At 39.9% G+C, this 19,854-nt stretch overlaps 1 protein-coding gene across 1 annotated transcript; it reads left to right on the forward strand.

The window, feature by feature from the left end:
• Positions 1 to 1,274: 1,274 nt before the first annotated feature.
• Positions 1,275 to 18,047, forward strand: TMEM106B (transmembrane protein 106B). Its single transcript, XM_030971592.1, has 8 exons — positions 1,275 to 1,392; positions 4,336 to 4,557; positions 7,273 to 7,336; positions 8,656 to 8,815; positions 9,612 to 9,752; positions 9,853 to 9,902; positions 11,524 to 11,577; positions 12,303 to 18,047. The coding sequence occupies exons 2-8, from the start codon at positions 4,338 to 4,340 to the stop codon at positions 12,439 to 12,441; spliced, it is 828 nt and encodes a 275-aa protein (XP_030827452.1). The 5' UTR covers positions 1,275 to 1,392; positions 4,336 to 4,337; the 3' UTR covers positions 12,442 to 18,047.
• Positions 18,048 to 19,854: the final 1,807 nt, after the last annotated feature.

Raw genomic sequence — 19,854 nt, forward strand, 5'->3', positions numbered from 1 at the left:
CTCTGGAGCAGCACCTGCTCTGGGTGGCTGCTGGAGGCAGCCTGTCTCCTCCCAGCCTCTGGAGCAGCCTGGCACCCTGCCCCAGCCTCATGATCACCCCACGAGTCATAAGAACCTCTCTTCCTCGTTCTCTTCCTCGAACCCTGACCCTGTGCTTGTCCTTGCACTGCAATACGTGGTGTGAATCACAGAATTACCCCCAGCCTGATTCATTCCTGCAGCTGGGTCAAGGTTCCCAAACCAGGCAGAGCTTCTGCCTGCTTTCCTTCTAAGCTGCGCCCCCTCTGCACAGATCTCATCCCTTTGGTGCTCACACATCCTCACGGAGTCGTCTGGAGCATTTCCAAAGACAGCAGGTAATGGTTTTCATGAACGAGAGGCAGACCCAAGAAGAAAAGCCATCACAACTTATTTCCAACGCACTTCATCTTGCTCTGGCAAATCGCTGGGAGAACATGGCATTCCCATGTCCTGGATAAACATCCGCTGTACAAGCAACATTGTATAATGTGCAATATTGTATAATGTACAAACTGCACTCGTTTCGGTCACCTCTTTTTGCTGTCCTGCCACCACTTTGCTCTCATGAGGATCTCCTTTCTCCCGAAGCACAAGGGGGCGAGGAACTTCCACCAGAGCTACCAAAGACGACACAGAAAATAGCGATGGCGCCTCACAAGGTACCACGAAGCTGAGGACAGGAGGAGAGGGCGCTCATAGCTGCGGGCAGCACGGCAAACTAGCAACAGGACGAGAGGACATGGGTTTAACCTGACCTGGGGGTTAGGCTGGACGTTAGGAAGAATTTCTTCACAGGACAGGTGATTAGGCACTGGAATGGACCGCCCTGGAAGGTACTGGAGTTGCTGTCTCTGGAGGTGTTTAGGGAAAGACTGGACGTGACCCTTGGTGCCGTGGCCTAATTGACATAGTGGCTCGGTCATGGGTTAGACTCGACAGCCTCAGAGGTCTTATCCAATACAGACGATTCTGTTAATAGGATTCTGAACCCCGGGAACCAGGGAAGCCCCGGATGGGATCCCTGTCCCCTTTAGACCCTCTGCCGCAAAGCGGGGATGCGCGACCTCCCTATTCCCCTTTCCCCGACCCCTGGTCCCACTCCCGGATACGGGATCGCCCCGCATCTCTCGGGAGAGCGGTTTAAGCGCCATTCCCGAGCCTTGGGCCACCTGTTCTCTGGCACGGCCAGGAGCGCAGCCCCAGCCTCAGACGGCTCCGCCCGCGGCCGGGCGGGACGGGCCGGGCCCGGCTCCGCCCCGCGGCTGCGCACACGCCCGATCCGGGGCTCGGCGCCGGCAGCTGCGTCGCTCCCGGAGCCTCCGGTTCTGCCGCTGTGCCGTGCTCGGCCCGGCCCTCGGAGCCGCGCCGCAGGTGGGGGACGGGAGGGCGCTCCGCGGCGGGCGGGCGGCTGGGGGGCTGCGCGCCGAGCGGGGGCGCTGCGGCCGCCCCTGGGCCTCGGCGGGGCCTGGGCAGGCCCGCGGCGGGCGGGGTGGGGGGGGCTGGGGGCCTGAGCTGGCCCGTCCGCGCCTTGGCCCTTGCTCTGCACTGCCCTGCCCTGCCCTGCCCTGCCCTGCCGTGCCCCTGGCTCGGGACGGCTCCTGTGCCGAGACCACCCCAGACAGAGCGGGGACCGGGGTCCGGCCGGGCAGCCCAGCAGCAGCCGAGCTCGCCGGGCCTTGGTCCAAGCCTGCCGGCTGTAAACTTCGCCATGTTTGTGAGAGCAGCTAGTGCTGATGGACGAGAAAATCCCTTAACCCTAGGATTTTTGAGTCCTGTATTTTGGCAGCGCTCAGGCTGTGTCCGAGACGCGGCTCTGTCGTGGGGTCGGGGAAGGCAGCGCCGGTCGTGCCCAGCCGAGCTGGCCAAGCCTGTGGCTGCCAAGTCACTGCCTTGCCCTGCCGCGTCCTGTGCCTCGCAGCAGCTGCTGATGCTCGCCGTTAAGGCGCAGCTGATGGGGCAGACGGTGGTTGCGATTCGAAATCTTTCGCTGTATTGAAAAAGAAGTAGGTTTGTAATCTGAAGTTTTTACGTTTGCATATAAAGGGTAAGAACATCAACCTAACTTGCTGGAGAAGTATAACAATTTAGTTTGACTCTGTGAAGTTGCACTGAGTTTATAAACAAATTTGTTCCCTCTAGTCTTGCATGTAGCTCAGGATGTGGTGGTTCAGTCTGTCTTGTGACACTGTTGGGGTTTTGTCCACCTACTATTGTGCTGCAGTGCACAGCAAGTTGAAGGGTGCGGTCGTAAACAAAAGCCACTTGTCACATTTTTAATTTACCAAACCCGTTTTAACAAACTGTGAATTCACGGAAATCCCAGCTAAGTTCAAGGGGATTCTAGCATCACTTGCAAGGGAGACTGCACCAAAGCAGAGCTGTTCATGAGGTCGGATTTCTGACTTTGTTGACAGCATGGAAGCTGTGATATACAGAGACGTTATATTGCCAGAGTTACTACTGTTTAGCCTCTAAGTGCTGGATCAACATGTTTTTGATTTGTGGCCAACTGTAATAAGGTTCAGGCTTGGCTAGGGGAAAAAGCATGTTGGTGAATCTAATTTTGCTTGAAGATGGTTCTGTGTTTTCCTGTTTGTGAAGTGAGATGTTTCTCCCTGGTCTCTGGCACCATTAAATTCAACTATTGAAGCTCCGGTACAGTTGGCATTGAAGGATGCACCTGCTTTAGCACTTTAGCTCAAATAAAGGATGTGCTCTTGAAAGGAGTTCCCAGTCAGCCTTGCCTGCTGCACTTTGGTTCATGTCACACTGTGATCAGGGAGTGTGTGAACTTTTCCTTCTGGAAGAAGCTAAAACTAGAAGGTGCATTTCAGTTGTCAGTAGGTGTTGGATGAAGTGGTGGCAGAACAGCATAATCCCTGAGCTTTCACATATGTAATTGTGACAGCTATTGCCTAAGCTGCAGGACTCGGGTTCTGTAGCTTGAAGGCTGTAGGTCAGCTGCAAGGAGAAAAGTAAACAAAAACCCCATGAGAAATAATTGTCAACAGTGTCAGCAGCTTTTTCAGGATTTTTTTCAATAGCTCAGTACTTTTAATTTTCAGTTCAACAGTTTCCATTATTGAATAGCTCCTAAACTTAGAGTATTTAAAAAGTGCTGTAGCAGCAGAAGGGTAAATAGCTTTCCTGCTTGTAAGGGTTTAATGACATAAGTGAAAAAAATAATCCTGCATATTTGCTGGGGCAGTAACTGGGACGATTTGGCATTTGTTGACTTACTTTCCTTCTCCCACACTCACCTAGCTTTTGTGGCAATGTAATGAATTAATGTTGTGTTTGCATTGTCAATCAGTATTGAGGTATTTCTGTTCTGTCTTGAGTAGTTGGTTTAAAATATTCTGACTTATCTTCCTCTTTTCATCTTCCTTCTAGGGCTTCCTTTTAGTGAATGAGGGTGATAATTCCTAGCTGCCACTCTAAAAATACCTCTTAATGGACAAAAAAAAACCAAACGAACAATGAAGTTTTCCATAGAGGTGTTTTGGTTTTTTTTTCTCTTGGAGATTTTTCCCACATGTTGCAAATTGGGGCGTTTCTGCTTACTGCACTTTTTTACAGACTTTCGTTTCAAATGTTCTGTGTTTCAAGGTACCTTCAATGTCATGGCTGAAAAGCTACAGTAATGAGGAAAATTAAAATACAAGTAACAAAAATATTTTTTAAACAAGTCTTTATAAATGCTATATATTGGCAGCTGCTATGTTTAAGTAACTCCCATTTTTCACTTGACTTCCCTGTGAACTAGTCCTCTTTTGAATTAAAGGGAGTCATCAATTTAAATACCAGGAGGTCTATATTTCTAGCTGGAAGCTAACAGCCAATCCTATGTTCTCAAAACAAGTCCAGGCTGAAAAATTTACTAAAATGGGTCTGTCATGTGTAGAATTTACTCAAAATAGCTTTCTATGGCCCAGTGTTGATTTTTTTTTTAATAATACAAAGATTAGTGTGTTGTGTTAAAGCCTGTACAGTAACAATCCTTTGAAAAGCTGTTGCAGCTTTTGCCTGCAGTTGTACTGTTCTAACTTTAAAGCCTCTCATCCATCCCCTTCCAACCTGTGCATATTGGAGAATCTGAACAAAGCTTCCAGTTAATTCAGGTTCTTTACAGTTTGGGATTGATTCCAGCTTGACCAGGCCTTAGTGCTTTGTGGATCCTAAGGGATCTGAACAAAGGAGAACTGAGCCTTGTCTGACTGTGGCCACACAATAACAGTTACCTGGTGCAGAGGAATAAATGCAAGCCATGTTTGAGTCATTCTCCCTGAAAACATCCTTCTGACTTTTTTTCAGACATGGGAAAATCACTTTCTCACCTGCCTATGCATACATGCAAGGAAGATGGCTATGATGGAAGCTCAGTGTCTGATAATGTGAGGAATGGTTTAGTTCACTCAGAAGTGCACAATGAGGACAGCAGATGTGGAGATGTGTCACAGTTTCCCTATGTGGAATTTACAGGAAGGGACAGTGTCACCTGCCCAACCTGCCAGGGAACAGGAAGAATTCCACGAGGTAAGTTTCCTTGTTTATTATTTTATTTCTTTTTTTAACCTATAAATTTACATCATAACCATATGCAGTTGTAATAATGCATAACAAATAGCTTTTCAAGTCAAGATGAAGTTTTCTCATCTTTTTGACTTTTTTTTCAGCACTAAGCATTTTGTTACACTAGATGAGTGTAACAAATCGGGTCAGCTGTTGCACCTTGACTGTTACAACTTGGATCTCCTCTTGTCTGTACAATGCAACTGTTTCTTCATCCTCCGCTTTTAATCCACACATAACCCTAGGTCTTGCAAGTTAAATTAGCAAACCTTTAGTTTCATGACATTTTTTTGCATCTTTTTTTAACTACGTATTTTAAACTATTTGAATCAATACATAACTGCAAAAATGGCTGCAAATACAGAGATGGAAAAGTAGACCTAGGCTGCAGCCCCTCTTCCGTGATTTATATTGAATTTTTTTTGCCCTCACTGCTGCCTGTGTCCCTTGTTTTCCTTTGTCCTGCTTTTGTCCCACTGGTGTTTGCTAGGTGGATAACTCCAGCTTGGAGTTGAAAATATATAGGTTCTTTGCCTGCCTCGGGAAGCAGTAGGCTACCCAGCATTAGTCTCCATACCTGTTTTATTTGCTTTGCCCTCATCCTTTAGTTTTCCTCTTGGTAAAACATGCTGCTTTGTTATGCTTCTGTCCTAAATGATAAGCTCCCTCAATATTTATGAAGAGACCTGTGGAGGGAGAACATGGGATATCTGAAACCAGTCACAAGGAGAGCAAAGTGGGCCAAGGCACAGCATTTTTCTTCAGCTGTGAGATTTTCCCTTTGATTGGGGAAGAGCTGGTGAGGTGATTTCCTGGTAAAGTTTACCTTTGCCAGACCTCTTACCCAAAATAGATTATTGGGTGTAAAAGCTCTTGGAACTGATTTTGGGCAGCAGCTCAGGAAACTTGAGTGTTGTCTGTGCCATGTTGTCCTTCTCTGTGTGCTTCAGTGGGATTAGGTTATGACACAGTTCACAAACACTTGTGTCTCGCCTTTGTAGAAGGACCGGGGAGCACAGAATATTTCAGTGGTTGCAAATACCACAAGAGATTTGTGTTTTAAGTGTTAAACTTTCTACTACAATGTATTGGAGTACCTCTGACTTCATCAAATTTCACACCTAGAAAAGCTATGAAACTAAAAATTGCCTTAGCCAGAAAGGGTAAAAAAGTTTGTTCTGTTAACTCATTAACTTGAAATAATTGTTAATATCAATAGCACGTTTTACTCAAAGTGCAGAAATAGCAGGATTTCTATGTTCAAAAGCTTCTTATTTTCACTGTAGAATCCTTGGATGTAATACTTAAATAAATGTTAGTTAATTATTTTGTTAAAGATTTTGCAGTAACTATAAAAACATGCACGTTGTGTATAAATTCTAATGAAATAGTGTGGTTGAACTTAAAATGAGTTATTAAAGCTAAGAGAATTGTGTTTGTAATCATTCCTTAGTATTTTAGAGAAGAAAAAATGTCACGTTTTGGGGTCATTTGAGGGGAGAAGGGAAAAATTAAGAATGACAGCATGACTAGTAAGACTATAATTAATACATGATATGATGGCTAAACTATAATAAATCCATGAAATCATGTTTTGTTACTTGAACAGCTTTAGTTTTTAGTATGATGTATGAAAGGAGTACTGTGATATTTTCTTAAAGGTTGAAGATGCTTCATTGAAGTAGAGATGAAAATGTGTTTTAAATTGGTAGAGGCTTTTTTGAAGGTTGATGTTTTGCATACTACTGTATGCTTGGTTAGCATGTTTTGCTTAGCTTAGTGTTTCAGCATAGAATCATTGCCAAGTGCTTGGTTAGCTAAGTGATGATTTGATCAAATTCTGCACTTGGTTTAAAAATTGCAGATTTGACTTGGCCTTGAGGCCTCTGTTCTCATACAGTTCCACAACAAATAGCAAAAGCTCTACTGGCAGATGTAGTACACATATTTTCAACTACTCATTTGTGCATGTGCTCTTTACTTCTGCTGTTAAAAAATAAGCCCTATAAAAATGGTGTCCAATGACATAACTTTCATGGAGAAATTCCAGTAGATACTTATTGGACTTCCAGGGTGCTACAGCTCAGCAGCACCATGATAAATATGGTTTTATATACTTCTGATTTCCAGAATACTGTGTATGCATAGCTTGTGTTGCCCAGATCTCCTGTATTGTTAGCTTTGGTTGTTTCTGTTTGGGCTTGTTGTTTGTTGGGCTTTTTTAACCAAACCTGACCTCTGCTTTTTCAGAAGAACACATGCAGAATGCCTTCTGTATCAGTTCTTACTGCCCAAGCTTCTGAAGGTTTTGTCCTATGAGTTCATATGGTCTGGCATAAATAGCTCAGAGCTGTTCTGCATCTCTTTTTCTCTGGGAAGTGGTGCCAGAGGAAATACTGCCTCTGGTCATGTGTGCAGCACAGAGGCAGAATTTATTGCTGTTTTGGTCCTTGTGGACTTGGTGTTTTTTCATCTTGATGTTGTGTAAGCCATGCTCTATTTCAGAAAGTGACATCAGCTACAGTAGCATTCGACCTGGGTCCTTATCTGGAATTTAAATGCTTATCTTTAGTGTTTATTCTTTGGTGCCACTAAGTTGTAACGGTTACTCTTTGTTTAAAAGAACTGCAACAACACTTATTCTTTGTTTAAATTCTGAATGAGTGTTTTTGTTTCCAGGGCAGGAAAATCAGCTGGTAGCCTTAATTCCATACAGTGATCAGAGACTGAGGCCAAGAAGAACGTAAGTCAATAGCTGTTTGTGATACCTGAATCTACAGTTAATTATTCTCTTCTAGTTAAAATTCAACAATTCAAAGGGGATTGCAATAACAAGAATCAAGCAAAAAATCACTGGAATGCTTTCTTGCATTCATTCTTGGAAGAACAGGGCTTGTGGGTAATATCAGCCTTAACCTCTAACTCTTGCTGAGTTATTTATTAACAGGTGCGCATACTTCCATCACAATACATCTTAGCTAAGTACAAAGCTAAGGAGTACTGTTTGACCTATTCATGTTTACAGTAATGATGTGAGTATGTCTTAATCTCTGTAACATCCTAATTGATCTAAGCAGATCTTCACTGTTAGAGTTTGAGTTAATCAGTAGCATCTTTGAGCCACTACTATAAAATAGGTCACCTTAAATTAATTAGTAACATTTGCACTAGAAAAATCAACAATTTATGATACATAATTATATTTAGTTTTAGCATAGCATAATAGCATATTTAATTTTTTTTCTAGGATCTACTTAAGGGGGTCCACAACAATCCTCAGGGCTTCTTGTTCTAACATGTTTTGGTTTTTACTTCATTTTTTTCAATGTTTTGATATTTTTGTAGTAGACAGAAGAGAGTGCCAGGTAAAAGAAATATATTAGATTCACATAATACTATTCTGGAAAATATAACTGATGTAATGGTAGTACAAATATGAAACATGTTACTTTAGTGTTCAAATCCTGACAAAATTGGAGCTGAAGTAGATCCTTTTATTTGTGGAGGGTTTTTTATTATCTCTCACACCACTACCAGCACCCCACCCTCTTATGCACACACACACACAGAACCACACCCACACTAACACACCCTTTTCTATTAGTTTGATTATGAATTTCCTGCTCCTTAGCTGAAGTCCTAACACATTCCCTGGAAGTCAGGATTTTCTGTCATAAGAGCTTTATTTTATGTTCTGGGTGGTTTTTGTGAGACTTCCACAAAATGATGGAAGTTGTGCTATAAATAAATGCTAAGAGGAAGTGGATTTGTTTCGAAGCACATAAATATTTACCTCTTCTCTTTTCCTTTGCAAGTTACAAATGTTGGGGTAACCACATGATTTGAAATGTGGTTTCTGATATTTATGGAAGAGTAACAGCTGTTTAAAACATAGCTGTGAAGTGCAGCATAGGGGTTTTTTCCCTTTTTAGAAGGTAATGGAAGCTAGAAATAGACTGAATTAATTGTATTCACTAGTCCTGCTCCTTATCACTTAAAATAGCATGTCATTGTTTTTTAATATGCTTTTGACGCTGAATTGTGCTTTTTTTTTTCCTCCAGAAAGCTCTATGTGACTGCCTCTGTAACTGTGTGTTTGCTACTCTCTGGGCTGGCTGTATTTTTCTTGTTTCCTCGCTCAATTGATGTTCAGTACATTGGTGTGAAGTCAGTTTATGTCACTTACGAACAGGAAAGGCGGATAATCTATCTCAATATTACGGTGAGTCTGACTTTTTGGGTGTTTGGAATGCATGAATGCAACAGGAGATACTGCTTTGAGAGTTTAGTGTATGTAGAAACTGTGGTCTGGCTGAAAAGCTTAGTTGGTGCCTTAAGAACTAGAGTTGGTAACCAGTTTGAAAAATGTAACTGAGCCTGCTGGGGCTGGTTCCTGTAGCTGTAGCTAATAGAGATGTAGTTGCAAGCTGATACTGGGTATTCTGTTTTCAAGGGAACAGTAACTTTGGAGTTCTCAGTGTTACTTTTGGAATATGTCTGAAATGTAGTGTGTGTATGTAGGAATGCTATTTGCTACTGCCCTGGTATTATGCCTGTGTCAGAACTGGTGTTGAGGAAAAATACTTTCTTATCCACCTTAAAACTTCAAGGAGCTCTTCCCAGATAGTTCTTGATTTCTTCGTAATTACCTTCATACAGGTTTACCTAAAGACTTCTGGTGGAGTTCTTAATTTTAAATAAAGCAAAGCTGCCATGGGAGAAAGAGGTCCTTCGATAGCTAAATTTCTTGGAAGCAATAATTGAGGATAGGAAGAAATGCAGTATTTGAAGTGGAGGGTTATTACCATGAAAGTTGTGCAGAAGTTTGTGTTACTCAATATAATCACTAAACAAACTCAGAAGTAAAGGTGACCCTATTACTGTCTGCAGTCCTCACAGGCAGGAAAATCTGCTTGCAGAATTTCTGATATTACTATCTCATGCACAAGATTCAAAATGCTTGCTCATTGAGATACAGAGAATGAATAGGTGTTACTGGTTTGTGTTTGTTTTTTCAGAACACACTTAATATAACGAATAACAACTACTACTCTGTTGAAGTGGCAAATATCACAGCCCAAGTTCAGTTTTCAAAAACAGTTATTGGCAAAGCACGGTTAAACAACATCACCAACATTGGACCGCTGGATATGAAACAGGTAAGTAGCTTAGGCTTTCAAAGTTAGCATGTGTTAATCTTCATGTATAAATCTACTTACTGGTGTTTTCATGGCTTTTTTATCGTGGTTTTTTTTTTAGATTGATTATATGGTGCCCACAGTCATACAAGATGAAATGAGCTACATGTAGTAAGTGTACTCACTTTTAAATATCACATAGATCTTATTAAAAGTTGCAGTGCTGTTAAGAACAGCTTTTTCCAAAGTTAGCAGGAATCTGTTTGAAGAGATACTGGGGCATTTTGTTTAAGTTTAGTACTACTGAAAGATAGGTAAATCACAATTGCTTGAATAGTTTCATATAGTGGCTTGCTGTACCTGGCTAAAAACCCTTTAAATGGTATCTCTGTTATGGTATTTTAGGGCTTGGCACTAGTTAGGACTGCTGCTTTAGGGGTGGAAGTGCAGGTATGTTCCCCTAACAAGGTCTCTAGTAACTTTCCCACAATTTTCTCTGCAGTAGAAGGAAATTTGTATTTAGTGGTATACAAATTAGAGGTTTGTCTTCACATGTTGTGTATATAGTAAGCAGTGTTTATGGCCTGCCCTTTGAGTGGCTTTATTCATAGCTCCTGGAAGTTCATTTGTCCAACAGACAAATTATCTCTTGGTCACAAACCCCAATTTTAGTTCTCTTACACTGAAATCTTACATTGATAATGAAAAACCTCATTATCTCTTGGTCACAAACCTCAATTTTAGTTCTCTTGCACTGAACTTCAGACTGAACAGAAAGAGTTAACTATTGAGGCTTCAGGTCTGTGTGCAGTTCTAGTGGATGCCAGCCTCTTTGGGATGGGAGAAAACCCTGTTGCTTTCAATTGTTGAAATAAAGTGAAATATATGTGAAATGCTGAAAGGCACAAACTTCAACAGAAAACGTTGAACCTCTGTCACCTTTTAAAAATCTGTAAGTTAGCTTTATGTAAACACTGAATCTTGTGAATCTGCTCACACTTTGGATGCATGAGGAATAAACAAACTTCAAAAATAGCCTTCAAAGAGCTCATGATAATGCTGTATTTTCTTACAATCTGGATAAGCTGAGTTCACTGACTCTTTATATTTTATTTTCATTGGTTCAGGGGAAAGAATGACACAGGCTGCAAATAGGAATGCAAATATTTTAGGTGGCTGCCAAGCAATCTTACTGCACTGATCACATACTTTTCATTCTAGAGCTGATAAATTTTTGACCATGAGCAATGATTTAAGAAGCAGGGGTTAAAAGTATGCACTTACATGGTGCTCTTTATGGCTGGTATGTAGGCATGTGTCAGAAAATGGAAGTCTGAAAATGTTATCTTGCAAGAGAACAATAACCTTGACTTTGGAATATCTGTATGTTGGTTAAAGGTTATTTTGCATAATATAGAAGTGGATGAGTTCAAAAAATAGGTGACAAAGTGATACAGGCTTTAAATGTAGTGGCTCAGATTAACCTTGGGTAATTTCTGGAAGATGGAATGAACACTTTCTGAGGACACTTCTGTTGTGTCCTCAGCATTACATGAAAGCAAACACACGTGAAGACAGTACTTGTGAAAGTAGGACTGTGTATGTAGCAGTGGGTCTAGGTACAGTCATTGTGATACACTCATTGGCAAATTATTCTGTTGCCATTGCCAGCAACTCTGTAGTCTCTGTATACAGACAGCAGAATTTGCAGTTGAAGCTAGAAGCCTTGCTTTTCAGATAATTACCCTAGAAAAGTTTGATGTAAATCTAACAATTGTTCTTGTTTTTGCAGTGACTTCTGTACTTTACCGTCTATCAAAGTACATAACATAGTAGTGATGATGCAGTAAGTATGGTAGTCTTCCTATGTGTGAGAAACATCTTCAGAAGCCATGTAATTCTCATTAAAAGAATATTCAAATACTTAATCCTGGAGTCTTTGCATCATAGATAAGATGAAGTCAACTTGCTTTTTAGTGTAGTAGCTTTGTAGTTACAGAAAGTGAACTGTGTCTTTTGACAGGTTCTGGTGTAAAGACTGATTGATTGTTACTGTATTTGCTGTGCAGCTGGGCTGTAGGCATTGGGGTTACTGATGTCTCAAAAACTTTAGAATTACTTTGTGTATCACCCACTGTTCAAGACTTGCAGAGAACTTTGATCTCGAAGGAGTTCATGGTTTTAGTACTCTGTCAGAGACTGCTTTGTGACGGTGCTTTTTGTGACATTGCATAAATTTCACAGTGGTGGGGTCTTTTGTTGGTGAGGGACCAGGGAATATCTTTAGAGTAGATATAGCATAGCTTGTAGCTTGTTTAATCATTTGCTTTCTTATCACCAACAAGAATTATTTGTAGTGGTAGATATTACAAGTAAACCTCAGCTTTAGCATCTTTACGAAAAGGAATCAGATGTCTCTCATGGAGAAAATCTATAGTGGTAAATCAGTCATGTTCTTAAATTTATTTAAAACATATTTTGTTCCAAAACCTTTTCCTTAACCCTACTAATATAAACACAGTGATTTTTAGAATAGGAAACTCAAAATGTCTTCTCTTCTGTCTTTTTAAGAGTGACAGTGACAACCTCGTACTTAGGCCACCCTGAGCAAATATCCCAGGAGAGATACCAGTATGTGGACTGTGGAGGAAACACGACCTACCAGCTGGGCCAGTCAGAATATTTAAATGTCCTTCAGCCTCCACAGTAAAAGCACCTGTTGGTTGGTGTGGAATGACTGCAGTTGGTGCTTGCAGAGATCCTTTGGACAGAACTGGTGTTCCATGGAGCAGAGAGTACATGTGATGTACAGCATAGCAAATCTGGAGATCTGTACACTTTAGATGCAAGGAGGGAAAGGTGCAAATTGTAAATAGGTGCACTTGTTAAATGTTGTGTTTTCCCCTTCTGTTTGCTTTCTGTTACTGTAAGCACTTCTGTCAAGTTGTGTGGTGGGGGGGAGAGGGGGAATATCAGATTCTTGAACAGAACTGGGACTTTTCCTTACAGTGCGGTACATCAACTTAGAGTAACTGTGTGTATGTCTGTGTTTAGGTGAAATGTGTCACTAATGAGCATTTTTAAAAAGTAATACTCATAAATTTTCAGTTTATACTTCAGTTCTTGATATTTGACTATTGAAAACAGAATGTTACTACTTAAATAACAAGATTACTTTGAGGTGTCTGGGTATGAAATTTCTATTAGTAACCCAGTGGCAGTAGCTCTTTATTTTAGGATTCTACCCTTTATTTGCTATCCATGATTAGAGGTGACATGCAGTCTATGAAAGCCAGGAAAGCTCTCTTGGATGACACTATAGTTGAATATCCAGTTTCTAGAATCTGGCATCTTTTCATTCATATTCCCTCTTGCTACCTCTGGGATGTTATAAGGAGAATATATATTGTTAGATTTAAAACTGAGTTTAAAAACTAAACAAGAAACAACCCCCACAACAATTACTGACAAGGGAAAAATACAAGACTCTAGAAAACAAACGAGACTTTACCAGTCTGTTTTTAGTAAGCTTTTTAGAGCAGGTATTAAAATCAAGATTGTGCAGTTGAAACTAGGTGGGAAACTTTGAGCATGGTTTTGGAGAGCTTGGTGTAAACTTTTGTGATTTTTACTGTTTTAATATATTCTGTACCTAAGCAACTTTTAAGTGTTAATACGTTGGGTTGTGTTCATTCCTGGCGCAGGCTCACTAAGCAAATGCTGTAGTTATCTGTACTTCCAGAGCACTCAACGGTCACATCAAAGTTCTGTAAGGGAAGATGAAGCAATCCTTTCTGTAGGAGTACATGCTGATGGAATTGTGAGATGACTGACTGACAGCACAAAATAGTTTTTGTAGCACAGTTTGCACATGCGTATTTCTGGGGTAATTTCAGTCATGATGATTATAAACTTTGGGTCCAAAGTTGTTTGACTCCTAAAGGCTGACTGTTCTGAGGGTTAACTTTTTAATTAGCTAGATCAGGATTGTTTTATTTCTGAATTAGGTAGGATGCAGCTGTAAGAAGGTACTGTTGAAACTGTTGCATTGTAATGAAAAATGTATTTTTTAAAATAGGTATTACTGGTTGTGTGCTGCCTGTCTCCTGGAAATAAGCTACACAAAATGAATTGGCAATAAACACAATAGAAAAAGGCTTCTGAGTAACTTGCCACTAACAATCTCTGATGCTCCAGTACTTCAGTGAAGATATATGTCTACATTATTCTTTTCTTTGCTGGCCTCTCTTAGATGGACCTACGGGGGTGGGTGGGGAAAAATGTGGGTGTGGTCTAAGACTGATTTAAGAGACATTAAGTAACCATAATAACCCCTCCTCCTCTATGTCAATTGCTCTGAGTCTATGAAAACCTTTGGAACCTCAACTGTCATATATTTGTTGTCATATATCAGTTTCATGTAGTTGTTGATAAGATGAAGACTTCATCTTTTGTCTTTAGAGAACTTCTGTAACTGGAGTAGTCAATTGAGATGACTTATTGTAGTTAGATTCTGAAGATTATTCTTGATTTTTGGCCCTTAAAAGTAAACATTCTTTATTACAGCTCACAGTCATGAGGGAAATTAGTCCACAACTGACTCACCTTTCTAGAGTTTAGATGAGGTTAAGTCCTGCAGCTGCTAAAATGCATTTATAAGCTTGTCTGATAGCCCGTAAAAATACAGGTGATAACTAAAGACCAGGAGAGTGGGGAGCTGGCTGGAAGCAGAGAGGTAAACTCATGATACCCGTTGTAGAAAGATATACTGATAATGGCAAGTAGGAGAGAATTCTGGTTTAAATCATATCAAAACTGAAGTCTGCCAGCAAGTGACACAGGCTCTTTTCCTCTAGGCTTAAATATTTACACACTGGAGTGTTGTTTTTGTTTGGGAGTTGTTGTTTGTGGATTTCAAAATAGAAAAAGAAGAAAACAGCTGTAGGCAGATAGTTATATTGATTTAAAACAAATTTTTCTTCCAAGGATGAAAAGTAATCTAAAGTAACTGGAATGGCACAATGATCAAATTATTTGATGACAATAGCGAATGCTGCTTTTGCACAAGCATGGCAGGGGGAAGTTACACTTTATGCAGTGTTGAGACTCAAACTGGCTTTTGAAATTTTGGTGTACATGTTGAGCTAAATCAATACTTAAATCTGTGGTTCTTAACCTTGCATGAAGTGCTTGGAATTCTCTGATTTAAATTAAATAATTGAGTGGAGTTATTCTTTCCATGTATGTGTCAGAAGAGAGAGGATAAATCTCAGTTTATTTCATCTAGGATATCTAAACATCAATTTGTGATAGACTTACTGAATGATGAAGAGTTCTCATCCTAAGAAACAAACTGTGGGTTAAAAATCCCACTGAATTCACAAATTAAGTCAATAATGGGAGAATAAAAGGCTTAAGGTTCCAAGTGCTAGAATTCCCTTGCACAACTGTCAGAATATTACTAACCAAATAAGGCAAGTATTTCAATTTATCTACTGATTTTAATATAGCATTTCATCAGATAAACAGATAAACATCTGTGTGAATATTTAACTTGTACTTGCTTTATGTGACCAAGCTTGGAAACATGCTAAGGGAGCAAGGGAACTCACTATAAACTTGTATAACTTTCTAAACAAGGTATCAGTATAGATCCAAGTGCCAGACCTTTGGTTTTTCACATTCATTTTATCTTGATCTTAAAATAAAAAAGGCAAGCCTTTCAGTTCAGTTGTAAATCAATAAATACAATTCTCTCCAGAAAGTTGACTTGAAAAAGTAAAACTTTTTCCTGGTTTTTCTTATGTGTGTCTTCCAAAGTGATTCATATTTCACTTGTAACTTCCTCTGGTCTTCAAACACTATCAAATACCTTTATGCTGATATTGCAGTGTGTTTATTTCTGGTAGAGTTCTTTTCACTTGAATACTTTGTAGCAATTCCTTCACCAAAACCTGTTGCACTTTAAAATGGAAACTCTGATAGTTATTTCTTAAAACACTAAGAAATATAGTCCAGATGTTGCACTGTAATGGCACTATTGAAAATCAGCGTAATGTATTCTGTTTAAAATAACTATAAAATTTCAAAAATATAATTGAAGTATGGAACACTTAAATGCATAAAAGTGTTGACTATTTGACCATTGGAGAACAAAGTTATTGTACATTTCAAATATAAAGCTTTAGAAATAAAAGAATTAATAAATAACCATCCAAGATCCAAACCATCAAAGATCTAATCATCAAATATCTTTTTGGAGAGTTTTAAAGGGAAGCACTCTTATTAAAAGATGAAATGCCTGACATTCCTGAATTCCTGGTGTTGGAAAAAGCCTGTAGAAGTTCATTCATAATTTCTTTACTCATCTCAATGTCAGAGAGATGGTTGCTTAATTCCTAATCTTTTGTGGAGACAAACCATAAGTATCTTTTTCCTCTGTGGTATAACTTTGAAGTTCTTTATGCACTTCTGATGTGTGCATGACCTTGATATTAACATTGTAGTGTTTATATTTTGCAGCCTGGTGTTGGCAGATTTGAATATATGTTTTAGTTGACTTTGCTTCAAGTTGTCCTTGCAGTTCTGCAAGTGAATATATTTTTTCATAGTAGTACATTGCAAACATGCCTGAGCTTTTTACCATGTGGTTTATAAAGGGAACCATTTAAACATCGAGCCTCTAAGTGCTTGGATTGAGCCGTGAGGGTCTTTAACCTGACTGAAGTGCTGTGCCCTCATGATGGAAAGGATGGTGCTTGGGGGTGGTATGAGAGAAATTTCTATATTCAGGAAGCGTCAAAAGAGAAATACTGTTATTTCCTATTCAGCATTTGAGGTTTCCCTTTTTTTTTTCTCCTTTTTTTTTGAGGGGTGGTAGTTGTGGTTTTGTTTTTCTTCCCACCCCCCTAATCTGTAGCAAGACATCTGTCCGGTTCTTTCTGAAATGGGTGACTTGTTCCAGAGTTGGGCAGCTGCAGGAAGCTTCACGTCAGCTGAATTGCACTTGTAGAGTTAAGAGATGAGAAAGACCAATAATGGCACCTCTAAGAACTAAGAACTAAATTTTTTACTTGCCTGTCTAACCAAATGCCACAACCCTAGTAATGCTTCCAGGCTTTCCACTACTGAAAGGGAAGGATAAATAATGCAAGTACAACCAATATACTTCAGCAATGGACTACTTGTAACCAGAAAAATATTTGTTAGTGATGGCCCTGGTCACACCAAAAAGTCTCATTTTTTCCTTTTGGCCCTGGGAAGGAGGAGGAATAGATCTCAGCCAAAAGATGTTGAGAACAATTATTTGGCTGTGGCAAACACCCAGTGTTTGTTCCACTTAGAAGTTACCTTCCTATTTTATGTTCAGCTCTGGAATTGTGATCATTACCAGAGGGGTGTTTTGGGGTAGTTCTACTACCTACAGCTTTTGCCATGTAAATCTGCTTTTCCATGGGTAGGCAGGCCTGTTGGCCAGGAAAACCAGTCTGCATGGGATCTGCACACTTCACGTGGAGAGCCCTTCAGTCTAGTGGGAGTAACATCCTGATCCTCATACTCTCCTCCAGCCATCACAAGGGTCCTACAACTTGGATGCATGTGTTTCCTGGGTACTGGAACTGCTTTTGCTTTGCATGGGCAGGGATGTTTAGTACCACACATGTAAGTGTATTATGGTGCCTGAGTATTTTGGGTCTGACTGACTGTGATTTAGTTCTTTTGTGTGTTTTAAGGAAGCAAATTTAACTGCTGTTAACATGCAATGTACAGAGTGTGCATATAATAGCTTGAGATATGTATAGAAATACTAATGAGTGATAACTATTTTTGTAACTTAAGATGTTCTTGTAAGTGTGTAGCAAACAATCTATCCAGTAAAGCATGATAAAAACTATAGAAGTCAAAGAGTATTTTGGAATGACATGTAGGACACAGAAGCTATGTTAATGTAAGCTGACTGGGGCATAAGGGATCTTGTTATTCAGAGGTTCAAAATTTGGGCCTAACTTCATTATGAATATGTTTCTAGACAGGATTGTTTGACTCAAAGAATGATATTAAATTTTCTATTTAAAAAGCTTGGATCACGTATATTTTTTTTTAACTGATTCGTATTTTACTCCCCTTCTTTCCTGTCTCCCACAAGCTTTCCCTCTATCTCACCATATTTTTCCACTAGCTTTCATGTATTTTCAAGGATATGACTTCAATTTTTGTAACTTGGCATTCCATGATGTGAAGACTTTGCAATCTACTTTTTTATACTATGTTTTATTGTGTTAAGTCTGTAATAAACTTGAGTATCTGAAAGCTGAACACCATATGTGAATGAATTAGTGTTGTCTCACTGAGCTACTGAAGTAACTGAGTCCAAACTTGGGCTGTTGTGGTGGGTTGGCCCCGGCCACCAGGTGAGCCCCCACGCCATTGCTCATATGCTCTTCCCTCCCAGTAGGATGGTGGAAAGAACTGGGACACAAGCAAGAAAACTTGGGTCAGGATGAAGACATTTTAATACAAGAAGCAAAGCTGTGTTCACAAGCAAAACAAAATAAATTTATTTCCTTGCAGCAGGCAGGTGTTTACAACAGGAGGATAAACCCTATAACCCTGATTAGCCTTACTTTCTCTTTTTCCTGAGCTTTTATTGCAGGGCATGATCCCATATGGAATAGCCCTTTTGTCAGCCGGGAGCATCTGTCTGTGTCCCCTCCAGCTTCTTGACCACTCACAGCCTAGGCCTGCAGGTTTGGGCAGACACAAATGGGGAAGAGGCAATGAAAAAGGAAACCTCTGGTGCTGTGTGAACTCTACTCAGCACTAGCCAAAACATTGTGTGTTATCAGCACTGTTTTATCCACAAACCCAAAGCACAGAGCTGTATGGCTGTGACGCTGTAAGGAAAATTAACTCCATCCCAGAGAGACCCAGTTAAAGCTGTCTGCAAAGCTACTTCAAGGAACCATTGTTGCTGAAAAACCCAAATCTTTAAAAACTGGGCAGCAAAGAACATGACTTTGGAACATTCAGAACATTCATAATACTCAAATGTTACCAATAGCTTTACACAGATGTTTTGAAGCAACTTAGTGGGGTATTTTTAATGTTTGTCTTGGAGAAAACTTGTATATTCACAAGTGCTACACCAATTTTCTGGTTTGGATAACAAATAGGGGTCTTTGTATGTAGAGGGTTTTTGTTTCAGCTTGTGAATCTCTTTAGAAAGGCTGATTTTTTTAAACTAAGTTTAGGTGGGAAAATAACTACAGTCATGCTTGCTGTTTTCTTTTTCATAGAGTCATTTTTCCATCCCAGAGTTGTCATAACCATTGTTACAATTGTCCAAACCCTGTATGGAACACTGTAAATGGGAGAACAACAACCTTTAAGCGCTACTTTCCTTTGTTTAGATAAGAGCTTGAAGAGATGGAGAGATCTGGTTCTGTCTTGTTCTACTGATCTGGAGATAGATCAACAGAAATGTATCTTTAATGGTGAACAGTTTTATTTGATCCAAAAACATCAAGCTACATTATTTGGATTCGTCTCCTGTGTTGGTTTTTTTCTCCATTCAAAGCAGGGAGGGGACTACAAAGGTGAAATTCTACCAGGTAAATTTCAAATGCCACTTTGCCTGTCTGGGGAGTATAAAGAGCATTAAAAGTGAATAAGTGCACTAACAGATGGGAATATATAATCAAATATGAATTTGGACAAATTTAAAGACCTAGAAATTCATATTCTGTAACACCCAAAGCAGATTATTTTGAGGTCTAACTACTGAAAGATCTGACATCTTGAAATAGATTCATTTCAAAGACCTAACTGACATAAACTTCTGAAAGATTTTGAAGTTTCCCTGGCTGTCTGTACATGGCTTTCCTTTTGCTTCTCAAAATTTCATACAGATCTCAGTATAACTGTGTAACTGAGTGCATACTTGGGATGTGGCTTTGGGACATATCCACCTGAGAGTACTCTGGGTACACTGATTATGAATGACACTAATTGCCTTCCAGTGTAAAGGTGATGTCTGTCTGGCAACTTAAGGAATACCAAATCACACATTTAATTTTGCTAGAAATCTCTTGATGTCAGATGAGGTAACAATCCTGCTACATTT

This window comes from Camarhynchus parvulus, chromosome 2 (genome assembly GCF_901933205.1).
Source record: "Camarhynchus parvulus chromosome 2, STF_HiC, whole genome shotgun sequence".
NCBI lineage: Eukaryota > Metazoa > Chordata > Aves > Passeriformes > Thraupidae > Camarhynchus > Camarhynchus parvulus.